This window comes from Falco punctatus, assembly GCF_963210335.1.
Source record: "Falco punctatus genome assembly, chromosome: 3".
In the NCBI taxonomy this organism is placed as follows: domain Eukaryota; kingdom Metazoa; phylum Chordata; class Aves; order Falconiformes; family Falconidae; genus Falco; species Falco punctatus.
In genome coordinates, this window is record NC_137582.1 from 102,797,188 (window position 1) to 102,810,672 (window position 13,485).

At 39.1% G+C, this 13,485-nt stretch overlaps 1 protein-coding gene across 1 annotated transcript in view; it reads left to right on the top strand.

Annotated features, from left to right (window-relative positions):
* CTDP1 (CTD phosphatase subunit 1) overlaps window positions 1-13,485 on the top strand; it is a 114,553-nt gene that overhangs the window by 9,537 nt on the left and 91,531 nt on the right. The window contains exons 2-5 of the mRNA XM_080380333.1: window positions 6,189-6,272; window positions 9,710-9,803; window positions 11,233-11,361; window positions 12,755-12,905. Of these exons, the coding sequence (XP_080236459.1) occupies window positions 6,189-6,272; window positions 9,710-9,803; window positions 11,233-11,361; window positions 12,755-12,905 (458 nt within the window). The remainder of the gene's footprint in view (window positions 1-6,188; window positions 6,273-9,709; window positions 9,804-11,232; window positions 11,362-12,754; window positions 12,906-13,485) is intronic.

Genomic DNA, 13,485 nt, shown 5'->3' on the forward strand with positions numbered 1-13,485 from the left:
GAAATAGACTTCATGCTTAAGGCATCTTTTGGGTTATAAATAAAATCCAGAAACTCTGGGCCTGAGTTTCTCACGGCATTCATGACCTACATCTAAACCTGAACAGATGCCTTGTCTGAAAAGTACAAGAAAATGACTTTTCAGCTTTTCTGTTCTAAGATGTTTTAAAGTTCACACACATCTTAACTCATAATGGTGAATAGTTTGTGCTTAATAGAAAAAGAAAAAAAAAACCACATAAGAAATCTTGAGGCCCATGATTTCCCCATTAGCTTTGGAGAGCTGAGATGATGCCTTGAAGTGTGAACCTAAGCTTTCACTTGCAGCAGCTGTTATTATATAGTTACTGTAATTAGAAAGGTGTCTTTATCCTGATGTTTGCATCATGCTAGGATAGGGCATGGGTTTGGGGAGTTTTTTGTTTGTTTTGGGGGGGTTTATCAAAATGGCTCCTTGGTTGGGTGAGGCCTTTGGGGCTTATGCATTTTTGAAATACAGCCTTCTCTGCTTGCTTGTTCTGGAGTGTAAATCAAATGGATTCTGTAGCGAACTGATGAGACAAGTCTTGCAACATCTGGAGGAGACTGCAGGCCGTGTGTGTTGCCCATGGCAGCAAGGGCCACATGTACTTGTCATTCTTGGTATTTTTAATCAATTGTTCAAGGACTCTCTCTGCTTCTTTATTGATGAGGGTTAATTAAATAAATCAATACAATGGGTTAAATATCTAAACTGTTACATGGTGACTTCAAGGCGATTAAGGCTTTGAAAAATCCTTGCTACAGAACTGGAATCCTATGTAACAGAGGCTGTAGTTCGATGTAAATTGCGCTTGAAGGTTCTTTGTAGTGGTTCTAAATGCTGCAGCCACATACCACAAAATGTTCTGGTATAAGCTAACAAAAATACCACTGTTTCACAAATTTATGTAAATTTAAACTGTAGAAGCAGGCTTTAAGTTGAATCATACTTCATCTGTCTGCCGTTCTAGTCTTATGACAGCTAAAAGATTGTGTACTCTTATTTGTTCTAGATCAGTTGGTTGATTCAGTAATAATTGGTATTAGTAATCATTGATCTGAGATGTGTTTAGTTGGTATTTTTGCCCCTTGACAATTTGCCATTAACACCCCCTCAAGCATGCTGCAAAACCTGCCTGGGGGCTTTTGTTCACCTGTACACCAGAATTGCATTTTGCTGCATTAATATGGGTTTACATCTTTTAATGCTAATTGCAAGGGCATATGGCATCAGATTGAGAACAGTGGCTTTTAAGGGTGACAGCTTGGGGTATGTGACTTTGTGGTATTTGACATCTTTGTTTATCCCAAACTAATCTGAGGACACCCAGCAGTCTCTTGGCTTTTGAGAGATAATTGTGAGATACAAGCAAGTGCAGGGCAGTAGCTTTGTCTTACAAATTTTGTCTGTTTTCCCATTCTCACCTTTGAAAAACTGCTATATTTTCTATGCCAGTGCATGGTTTCTTGAAAGACTTTGTTAATAAATAAAACTTGCATCTCCATGGCACAGAGATGTTCAAGCTAGTCTTGAACAGATCAGTGAAATAAATGCTGGCAAAGTGGCCTCGTTAGTGTGGGGAGAAAATGGGAGTTGTTGAAAGTGCCTCTGCCCTTCCCCAGTCTTGGCACTGTTTGTAAAAACGTTTGCACCACTGATCTTTTCGCATCAGTCATCCTTGCTGGACTCCTTTATCAGATAGCTGCTCTGAGACTTTAAATCAAGCAAAAAGCCTGGTTAGTCCTTCTACCTTGGGAGACTGAAATAGTCCTTTCTGGAAGTGCCAAAGGAAAGGGTGGGCTTTCAGAGGAAACAGCGTGGGCGAAAAAGAAGGTAAGCCATTGCCCTTCTTTGGCAGCAAGCTACTGGAGCAGTTGCTTCTGGAAGTGGAGCCAAGCTATATCAGAAGGCCACAGCTAGCGTGCTAGTTGGACTAGTTCTGAATAACAGAGATAACTGGGTACCTTTAAGGTACAGCTCTGTAGTTTTCTTCAGTGAAGTGATCTGATGGCCATTGTATTCGTGTGCTGCAGCTGGCTGATCCCCCAGCTGCAGGTAGGTGTTCTCCTCCATAAGTCAGCTCAAGAAGTTCTTGCTACTGTCCTTCTATAACTCTTGCACTTGCTGCCATCATTCTTTGCTGCTGAAAGTGTTAGATCATGCTGAAAAAACCCCAGATTTAAAAAATAATAAAGACTTTAGGGGATTGCTCTTTTGTTTGTGATGGGTTCACTGAAGTGAACCAGTTAACAGGTTGCTACAACTGAGGAGGTGCAAACTGTAGCGTAGCTATAAGAACTTTACATGCTGGCTTTCCTGCTGTAGTAAACCTACTGGGAACCACAGCCACGGTTGTGCTTTATACAGAATTCTTACATTTGGAGTCAGCACTAATGACCAGGCATTAGAATTGTCAAAGGCGTTGACTTCCTCTGTTAATTAAAGCAAAATGCTTGTGTTGGGTTTCATGAAAGCTTTCCTTTTTTTTTTTTCCTTTCCCATGCTGCTGATTGAAAGCAGATATTGCTAAAAGACTTTGGTTTAGAAACAGTCAACATATGTAAGTATGGAAGCACTGGGAGAACAGTGATAGGCTTATGGTCATCAGCATCCTGAGGCTGTTAGTTAATGTCCCTATCCATGACTATTGCAACAAAAACAAAATTTTGCTATAATGGCACACCTAGTATCTCTGTTTCTTATTACAAGCACATCTGGAAAGAATGTGAGTAAGATCCTGGAGTGGGTTTCTTTATTTACTTGTTCAAATTTCACTTAAATCCCATTGTATTTTGATACTTAAAAGAAACTGTGTGAGCAGTTCGCTGTCCTGTTGCAGCCCTTTGGCTCTCAGGGTGCATATTGGAATGATCTACACCCTTCACAGCCTCCTCCCAAAAAATGTGTGCCTTTCACAGCCCAGCAGCTCATCCTTAGTTCCTGACTCACTTGCATAGTTGTGACTGTAAAACTGAAAAAAACATTTTGCATGTTTTGTGGCAGTTTTCCTTGGAATGTTATTGTTTTAAGTAGCTGATGAGCTCTGCTTATCACCAAGTGGGTCCTGGAGAAGTTTTGGGAGAAAGAGGAGGATGCTGTTAATGCTGCCAGCAGTAGAATATATTGTAATTCTTAAGATTTGGGTGGGGGGAAATCTGTTTCTTCTCTCCAGAAATGGAGTAGGGAGTGGCTCTGTTCAAGTGGGTTTTACTCATGACCCAGAGAAGAGAACAAGCAGAAACCAGAACCCCTATTTGGTATGTGTAGCCATTTAAAAATAGACATGCACACTTTGATTCAGCTTGCTCTTATCTGATAATTGTCTTGGATCTTGGCCATTATATCTTGAAAGTCCCTCACTTCCAGCAGTAAAAGGAGTGTTTCCAGTTCTGAAACTCAAAAAGGTAATCTAGCTTGAGTTCCATGTTTGTTCTTCCATAGTATAGTCCTTTTTAGTAATTAAAGCATATGTGCAAAAATTTTAAGTGAATAAAATACCTAAGTTTGCTTAAACCTTAGTATGAGTTCAGGCCTTCTTTCTGCAGCATTAAGTAGTATGTGGGGGTTTTGGGGTTTTTCCTCTGGGAGAAGTCTGCTTAAAATCCTGACAGCTGTACTTGAAACTTGACCAGCTTGGTAATATGGTGTTCAGAAGTTTGCCAGTGCGCTGGAGTTCTTCCTCTGCTCTTTGTGTTAAATGTCATAACAGGGAATTGTTATGGTATCATGTACTTATCTCCAGCAAGCATCGTAAAATTAAGTGTTGTGGTCATATTTAAGTGTACAGGGGCAGAACTGATACTTAGTGGTGCTGTTTGGTATGTGATAAGGCATAGTGGTGCTGTTTAGGAACAGTATTGATAAATAATTTAGTACTCGTAATTTTCTTGAAAGAATTTCTGCTCTGTTAAAATCAAAAGGATTAGTTGATGCGTACCTGTATGTGAATGGAAATGCTTGTATGCCTGAATTTGAATCATACCTCAGCCCAGGAGTATACCAGCTCCTCCGATCTCATTCCTGGAATGTGACGTTACCTTGGATGCAAAGCAGAGAATGCCTGAAGATATTTTGGCTTCTAAGCTGGCATCAAAAGATGCAAGTTTGCTCCTGAACTGCTGAAAACCAATTAAGCTGGGGTAAAAACTCAGTCATTGTAAACTCTTATGCACGCTGCTGTAGCTTGTTTCATGGCAGGGTTGGGGGTGGCCTCTTAGGTGTTTTGTGTAGTTTCAGGTTCCTACACTGAACACGGGTTGAATATGAGCAGTCCTGACATGGTCGTTAGTGTGAGTTAGTAGCATGAAAAGAAGGAGTTTAGCTGTGAACCAAGGTAAAAGACAGCAAGACAGACATACTGTCAAAGGGAAGCTCAAATGAAGTAACGCAAACACAGGGGGATGAGAAGACAGCTAAATAATCAAACAGTGGATTGCCAGTAGCGACGGGCCACAAAAATAGCTTGTCTTACCCTCAGCACAGGCATCAACTGCAGTTTTGTTAGCAATCATCAGTTTTCTGATCATTGAGAAATGGCTGACACACTGGAAGTGAGCAGTTGCAGATGTAATTTGGAAAGTGGATTTCCTTTTGGAATTCCCAAATGCTTAGTAGTCAACAGTATGAATGAGAGATGTAAGCATGCAAAGCAGTTTTCTTCCTGGTGCTGTCTGCTTACTGCAATGCAGGCTTGAACCTAAAGAGAAAACACTACAACCAACTCATGAAAGAGCTTGGATTTTGTTTTTTTAGCTGCTTGCCTTTTTTTATTTTTCTGCGATACTAGAGAGATGCTGCAGGTCATAGTCACAGAGTTGGGGAAATTTTGTGGTAACTAAACTATATCTATTTATTAGAGTTTAAAAAAAAAAAAAAGCTTAGTCTGAAAGATCAACTCCTTCAACTGTATTAAGAGAATTCTCCCCCCCCCCCTTTTTTTTTATGGTGAATGTTGAAGTAATTGAGAGAAAATAAATTATGAGATTTTTCAAGACCCTGAATTTCGAGAACTGAATTTTAATTAAAGGAGTACTTCACTTGGATCATTCAACTGAAAAACATATTTTGTCTTCTAAGCAGTTTGAAATATTAAAGGTCACACTTCTCTGCATTTCAAGCTCCAGTTTCTGGTGTGTTTTAGCCTTTTACATGTCTTTATTGCAAATTGTGGCAATCCAAGGCTTAAGGTCAAAATTTAATATATTTTTGTGGGAAGACTGAAGCAATGTATGTTTCTATCATGACACAAAAAAATAATAATAAATAATAACGGAACCATCATAGAATTCATCCCCCCGCGCCGGGCCCTGTCGGGGCCGCCCCTGGAGCCCTGGGCTCAGCCCTGGGCCCCTCGCTGCCAGAGGGACGCTGAGGGGCTGGAGCGTGTCCAGAGCCGGGCAGGGGCTGGGGAAGGGGCTGGGGCACAGGCTGAGGGGGGAGGCAGCCTGGAGAGGAGGGGGCTCGGGGGGGCCCTGATGGCTCCCTACAGCTGCCTGACAGGGGGCTGTGGGCAGGGGGTCGGTCTCTGCTCCCAGGGAAGGAGCGACAGGAGCAGAGGGAACGGCCTCGAGCTGCGCCAGGGCAGGGTTAGGGTGGGGGTGAGGGGACATTTCTGCCCTGGAAGGGTGGTCAGGCACCGGCACAGGCTGCCCTGGGGAGGGGACACCGGCACTGGGGGCGTTTCAGCGACGCGTAGATGTGGCGCTTGGGGACAGGGTTTGGTGGTGGCCTGGGCAGTGTTAGGTTTGCAGGTGAGTTTGATGATCTTAAAAGTCTTTTCTAATCAAAATGATTCTCTTATTCTAAAGTTTCCATATTTGAATGTCATTACTATGTAGCTCAGTATCATATTAATGGAGAATCATATCTAATTGAATATAAACTGTTTCTGGACAAACACCACTTGCTTTGTTAATATGCTAAAGGCCTTTGCTAAACTAAGGTTAGAAACTGACATGAATACATGCTTTGGTGACCTCTAAAGACGTGAAATTGAATAATTTAAAAACTTGGAGTCTTTTTCCCCATTTTGGGTTAAAAACATATATCTTAGGGGGCTGACACTGAAATCATAACCAGAAAGGATTCTTTGAACTCTTCCTATCTGCGGTCATTAATCTGTGTCTGAAATCATCCTGCAGTAAACTGAATGCCTACATCTTTTTCAGGGGTGTCCTGGTGAGGCTGGAAGGATGCAGCCACCCTGTGGTTATGAAAGGCTTGTGTGCAGAGTGTGGCCAGGACCTGACTCAGTAAGTATGCTCAGCATTTTTGTCCAGCTTCTCTTTGTTTGTGATTAAGGATCCAAGCTCTGCCTTCTCCCACTTCGTAGAGTGGTTTGGCTTGGAAGGGACCTTAAAGATCATCTAATCCCAACCCCCTGCCATGGGGACACCTTCCACCAGCCCAGGTGGCTCAAAGCTCCACCCAGCCTGGTCCTGAGCCCTGCCAGGGATGGGGCACCCACAGCTGCTCTGGGCAGCCGGTGCTTCACCGCCCTCACAGTGAAGAATTTCTTCCTTGTATCTAATCTACATCTACCCTTTTTCAGTTTAAAGCCATTGCCCTGTGTTCTTTCACTACATGCCTTTTTACAAGGTCTCTCTCCAGCTTTCTTACAAGCCCCCTTTTGGTACTGAAATGCTGCTGTAAGGTCATCTGTGCTTCTCCATTCTGAGTCTTGGTATTTGTGAATTGTATATATAAGGGTAACCGAAGTTGTAGATATTAGTAGGGAGGGAGAATATTATTTGTACTGCCTAACATAAGTAGGTCTACTCAGAGTGCTCCTTTAAGGAAAGTTGAGAGGGAGTTTCCTCTAAAAGGTAAATTTCAGCACAAAGCACTCTTTCACGTTTGCTGCTGCTTCAAAAAAAAAAATATCTGTAGAGAATGACTCACAGAATTGTTGCTTAAAGTTGAGTGGTCTGAATATATTAATTCTTGATCACATTATTAGTAGTGTAATCATTCAACAACCTATGTTTTTTAACTGAAAAATTGTAGGCAGGAATCTGTGTTCCTTGTGGGTAAAACCAACATGTGAAGAGGAAATAGGCAAGATCTGTGCCACTGTTGCAAAGTGTCTTAATTTACATTTGCTGTTTACACAAGGCAATTGTTTTGTCACCCTGAAATTTTCAAATATGCCCCCTCTTTCTCTTTATATGTCACAATAGTCACAGATACATTATTTAGAATTCTATTTCCTTCTAGCCATTACAAGGATTCATAACAAGGGATATGGGTGAATAAGATGCCATGTGGGTACTTGAGTTACAGCTCATGTTACAAATTTATGACTTAATAACTGTGCATGCTTTCTTTCTGTGGAGATAAATGTAGGGTAACTTACTACCTTAGGTAGAAAATGTAAAGAGCATACATACAGACGAATTCTCATCACAATGTATCCTGCTTTGCTTTATATGTACTAGTAACTGAGGGTAAAAAGTTCTAAGGTGCATCAACAGTGACTTAATAACCTGAGAGTCTTATCTGTATAGGTGTAAGTAACTGTGAGGTAATATCAATCTCATTCGTGTGACCTTGCTTCATTTGTACTGTGTCTGAACAGGAGCTAGCTTGTCTCCAGTGCTTTAAATTTAAGACTTCAGAACTGTTCTCAATTTTTTTGTGAAATAGTCTGCCATGGAACTAAAGACATTTAAGCCTTAGGCCAAAAATAAAGCAAAATGAAAAGATGATTGTTTTTCTCTTTTGCTCTGTCTCATTGCTAATATAGTTGGTAAAGAGAATGTTTCTTATGTATATCATATTACTAATTCAACAGCTATTGTCCAAAATGGACTATATAGTAGCCTGGATTTTAGAAAGAAATATTGCATGCTCACTTCATTTGAAAGGAAATACTTTGGTTTCACTTTAATTCATACCTACTATTAAGAATTGTTTTGTGAACATTATCCCATAAGCCAGCGCATTGAATATTTAAAATGTTTTGCAATATGTAGCCCAGTTAATGGTTGGATATAACTTCTAATGAAAAGTTGACTTAATATTTTGTAAACAAGTGGTTTTTGGCAAAACAGCAAACCCAGCAAAAAGTTAGGATAATAGCGAATAGGGTTTTGCCTGCCTTGAATACTTGATTTGAGGGTTGAATACAGTCACATCTAAATCTTGCTTTACTGCTGCTATTTCATTAAAAATCTAGATAAATTCAGGGTATGCAGTGAATTCAGTTCTCTCAGTTAATACTCCTCTACTTCAGATGACTTCCTTTTGTATAAAATGGCTTATACATCTGGAAGAATGTGTTAGGTCTGCGGAGCCTGTATCAGAAGGCAATTCAAAAGCATCAGTACTTTTCTTGCTCAAAGAAAAGTGAGTACAGCCAGTTTACCCTCAGCTTATTGGGTGTTAAGTCCATGGTGCATCCTTCCTGTTCAACAATTCTTATGCTGATTCAACAAGTTGGCTTAAAACAGCTCATCTTTTTTAAAGGCTTATTTAAATACTGTTCAGCGTTACATGTAAGAGGTGTTCTGAACTCTGAAGCAAAGGATGTAGGATGCTAAAATGTGCATGTAAACTTTGGACCAAGTGAAATCTGTCTTTCGTTTCTGGGTGTCAGCGTTTCCAAACACTGTGGTACAGTAAAAGCATATCTGTCTCTGATTGTCTGCCTCAACACAGCTCAGTACCACTTTTTTCCTTGGGAGCTTGCTTGTTGTGAAGTGAAAACTGGGTGAAGTTTAACCCTGGCTGTAGGTCTGATACCAAATTTTGTCCTTGGTAGGACAGGTACTTGGGAGAGTGAAAAGATGTGGATGTGTCACATAGGAAAAGATTTGTATGGCAGTATTTTTTTAATGTTGGTGAACCATAACTAATGTCTTTAAAATTAGGAATCAGTTCCCAACAAAGTGATGTGTGTAAGCTGGAAGCTAGTGATACTGACGCTAATGTGGGGTTAGTTTGTCAGTTTTTAGGGAATGTCATACTTGTGTGTATACAGATGCATGCACTCTTATATACAAGGGTGATAAATATTAATACATACAGAATATATATCTGTATATACATGCATCTGTATCATATAGATATATATACAAGTAAGACTGTATAATGTACACATAAATAAAATAAATACAGGCACGCACACGTAGTCCCTCATTCTGTTTGTGCCAAAGGGAAAAGCGTGTATGGGGATTTTTTGGATGCTTTTCTTGAAGCAGCAGTGACACATAAGTTACTGTGCTGTACCTGAAAAGTAACTTTACCTAACCTTTGCTTCAATTTATTTCATAGTCTGTCTTGGAGAAAAGTAGATAATTGGATGCTGTGGTTGCAAAAAAAGGAAAGGAATAGTTTTTAAATTTTAATGGTTTGGTAGTTATGCTGTGTTTATAACTTTTCTAAGGCAAATCAGTACATGGATGCCAGTTTCATCTTACTATCGTTTTTTCATGAAATAGTAATATTTCATGAATATGGAAGCATAATTACAGTGGCTTCTTGCAAGGTTTTTATGGTGAGCTGCTTTGATCTGTTTATCCATTTTATTCAGTAACTTGCATTAACAATAATTTGACAGAGTATATTAGTCAAAATAGCTCTTTTTAATCCTGTTTTTTTTGGTGGTGACTAGTTCGATGCTACATACTGGCGTTCAGCTTTTCACTAAACTGTTACTCTCTTGATGCTTCTGTTCCCTGTGTGATAGGATACGAAGCAAGAATGGAAAGCAGAATATGCCATTATCCACAGCAACTGTGTCTATGGTTCACAGTGTCCCAGAACTGAAAGTCAGCTCTGAGGTAAGTACTATCATGCTTTCTTTATTCATAACTTTCACTGTAGCTCCACAATTGAGAAGCTTGGTTATAGCAGCTTCTTCAATGTTGTGTATATTTCATACAGAAAGTTTGGCTTCCCTTTTCAAAGAGAAATTTGGTGTTGAATATCAGTAGCCCAGGGATTTTGTATGTTTATTGTAATGCAGATTGATTGTTACCAGTTTTCATAGTGTTTAGAGTTGTCCGCTGAAAAGATGGCGCTTCTGTCACAGCAGCCTGAAAACTTCCTACTTCAGTGGTTTTTGTCTCTAAGAATGAGCAGTTTGTGGAAAGTTCAGTTTCCACTAACTGAAATGTGTTCAAAGCTTGCAATGTCTTTGAAAACTAGCTTCACCTTTCACCTTGAAGTTGGTCTCACTAAATATAGTAAAGGTAGTATGTTTGCAACTTAGCTGTACATTAAATTTATTTCATTACTTTTCAAATGTTACATTCAGCTAAGTTATCAAAATATGCCTATTCATATAGCGGTTTCTTTTAGAGGAAAAAGCATGTTTATTTTGAAGGTAAACATTCTATTTATTTTCCTTACCAACTTGATCTTTTCTTACCTTTTTATGTTACGGCTTGCTCTTTTTTTGTAATTCTTTAAAGAATACCATGAGGAGAAAAGTGAAGATATAAGTGGCTAGAAGTGTCCCCACCATAGAGGAGTGTTTCAGAGGGTGCTTTGCACTCAACTCCTGCTTCTTCATAATGTTCCACTTAACTTTGCTTTTAAGTTTAGCTGTCTTGTGGGTAACACTGCAGCTTGCTATGAGAAGGGGTTTAAATTGAATGCAGAGCTTAATGTGGTACTTCAGAAGTTTGTAAATATGCATGAGGAGTAAACTTCAACTCAGATTTCCTGAGTATAAGGTCTTTGATATCAGTGGCCACATAGAACCACACAATCTATTTACGTCTGAAGGCATATATTCTTTAATCTTAAACTGACAGTGAGAATCATTTCTGTCGTTAGCAGCTTCAGATTTATACTCAGCCTAGTGTTGTCAGCCATATTGTACGTAATTGAATCAAGATTGCTGAACACAGCAGCGAGAGTTTTCATACCTACTGATGAACTTAGCCTTTGTGTACCCAAAGCTACTGCTATTTCCTCTCAAGACTCTTAGCCTTAATGTGGTGGAGTTTTATTTATTAAATGTGGATGTTGTTGTGTTGAGTTTATCGATTTTTAGGAGTTAGTATCACAAAGATCTGGGAGTAGACTGGGAGTATTTTTTTCTGTAGAAGAATTGCTGACAAAGATGCCATCACTACAGTTATACTGAAGCATCATTTCTTATGCAGTTTGTAGCAGAACTTCTCAAGTTTACAATAGACAAAAGGCAATAAACCTAACTTTATTTCTTCTAAGATAAGCTTCATTGTGAATATTTTGTTACAGCAAGCTGAGCAGCTAGGAAGAGAAGATCAACAGCGGCTTCATCGAAATCGAAAACTGGTGCTCATGGTAGATCTGGACCAGACATTGATCCATACTACAGAACAGCACTGCCAACAAATGTCTAATAAGGTAAGTATTAGGTGTTGGCTTTCAAGCCAAAGTAACAACAGGAATATTTCTAACCATAGTTACACGATGGTTCTTTAAGAAAACATTCTGTGGTTAGGTAAAACAGTAGTTGAAGAATAACAGAAAATGAGAAACAAGTCTTCTGAGATATGGTCCTTCTTTCTCTATGTTTAAATTGATGTTTTTCTTCTATTTATGCTTTCCTGCACTTTTCCATTCCAGTCACTTTAAGCAACAAGTTTCAGGTAGCTATTTTTAATCTCTGCTTTGCTTTCCTTCCTCTACAGTTCACAAGCAGAGTACTCAGTAATGAGACTTCTTTCCCTCCAAGTCTGAGGCAGTTACAGTGAATTACTGTTTGAACTCCCTTTTTGAGTAATCCCGTGTTTTACTACATCTGTCATTCCATGAATATGTCTAGTGATCTTTTTTTCCTTCAGTTTTGTTTTGTTTTGGGGCAGAGGGAGAATGACAGTGACACAGCTTCAGTGTTGCTGTTTAATTTCTTCATGCAACACTTGTTATTGAATTGGTATGGACTATTAGCTTGTAACATTTCCTGTCTGGAAACTTTAACACAAGAAGCATGTTGGAATGTATCTGTAGTGTCTTGTACAGGAGTATGCAAATTTAAACGAGTTTCATCTAAACTACAGTTGTTTAGTTCCTCTTTCTTTTCTTCTGCCACTCTAATGTGTTCAGTAGGTTCAGCATGTGTTCACACCTGCTAGCAAAGAACAAGCTGTAAATGTAAATTGCAATTGAGAAAAAGAGGAAGACTGAACATTCAGCCTAAAGATTAAAAAAACCTTGTGTATTTGAAAGGCTATGTCTTCATCTGTATAAATGATGGTCTGAAGAGAAACATTTTAAAAGACTGAGAATTATTTCTTTATTTATTTAACTGGAGTCTTTATGTGCAAATTTCCTTCCTGGTTTGCTATCTGATGGTATGTTTCCATAGACATAATAGTATTGATTTCCATCCAGCAAAGTCTTTTCTCTGAGTTTAGTATGTTTGGAAACTAATATCTGAGTGAAGTTCACTAAGTAGTACTGATAGGAGTGAGATCCTGAACTTTCTGAGAAGTTTCTCAATCTATCTGCTTTATTCAGATTGGTTTGCTGTAAGTAAAGGTTTGAATGAAAGTTACCTTGGTCATAAACTTCAACAGTGCAGCTTCCTGCATTGGAAGAACTTAGTGTTGGACTGTCTGACAAAGAGCAAAAATGTGCTTTGGATTTTATTCATCCACATAATCTCTGTGGCCGAAACTTGCTTTAGCCTAGTCAGACCAAATAAAAGTAGTGGAAGCGATGGAAGAGGGCACTTCTGGAATGCTGGCATTTTTGTTTAGTATTTTGATAATATGAAACATGCTTTTTCTTCTAGGGAATATTTCATTTCCAGTTAGGTCGAGGTGAGCCTATGTTGCATACTCGTTTACGTCCTCATTGTAAGGAATTCCTGGAAAAAATTGCCAAGCTGTACGAATTACATGTTTTTACTTTTGGCAGCAGACTCTATGCACATACAATTGCAGGTGAGTATATGTTACATTTAACAATATTTATGTAATCAGCCTTCATACTCGTATAACTAGTTTTCTTTCTGTGGTTATTTTCAAGTATTTGTTCTTTGCTTTGTGCAAGAACTTCCTAAATCGTCCTGTAAGCAGAATTCTTGGCTCATTTACAAGACGGTGCCTATATGGCCTGTAACTTTAGAAATAATACTTTTTTTCCCATCAGACATGCTTTTTTTGCTTCCCTGATGGTTAGAGAATCATTGTGGCATGACAGCTAGTGCCTTCCTGTTGAATTAAGTTAGAAATGATGCTGATGGGCTCTAAAAATAATCTGCAACGTCACTTGTCTTAGAAACCTAAAGTAACAGTTCCATAAAAATCAACAACATGAAGTTATATCCCCTTGTCCCTCCCTATCCCCTCCCACACTGTGTTTGCAGGACAAACAAAGGAAGTTTGGCTGCTGTAAATCAATTTACAGCAGTTCTGTTTGCTGAGATGTGCTTATTTGAGGAAGGTCACAGATCTAGCAGTATTCTCACATATTCTTCACAAGAACTTAGCAGTATTTTCTCCTAGTAACTGAAAACTGGCA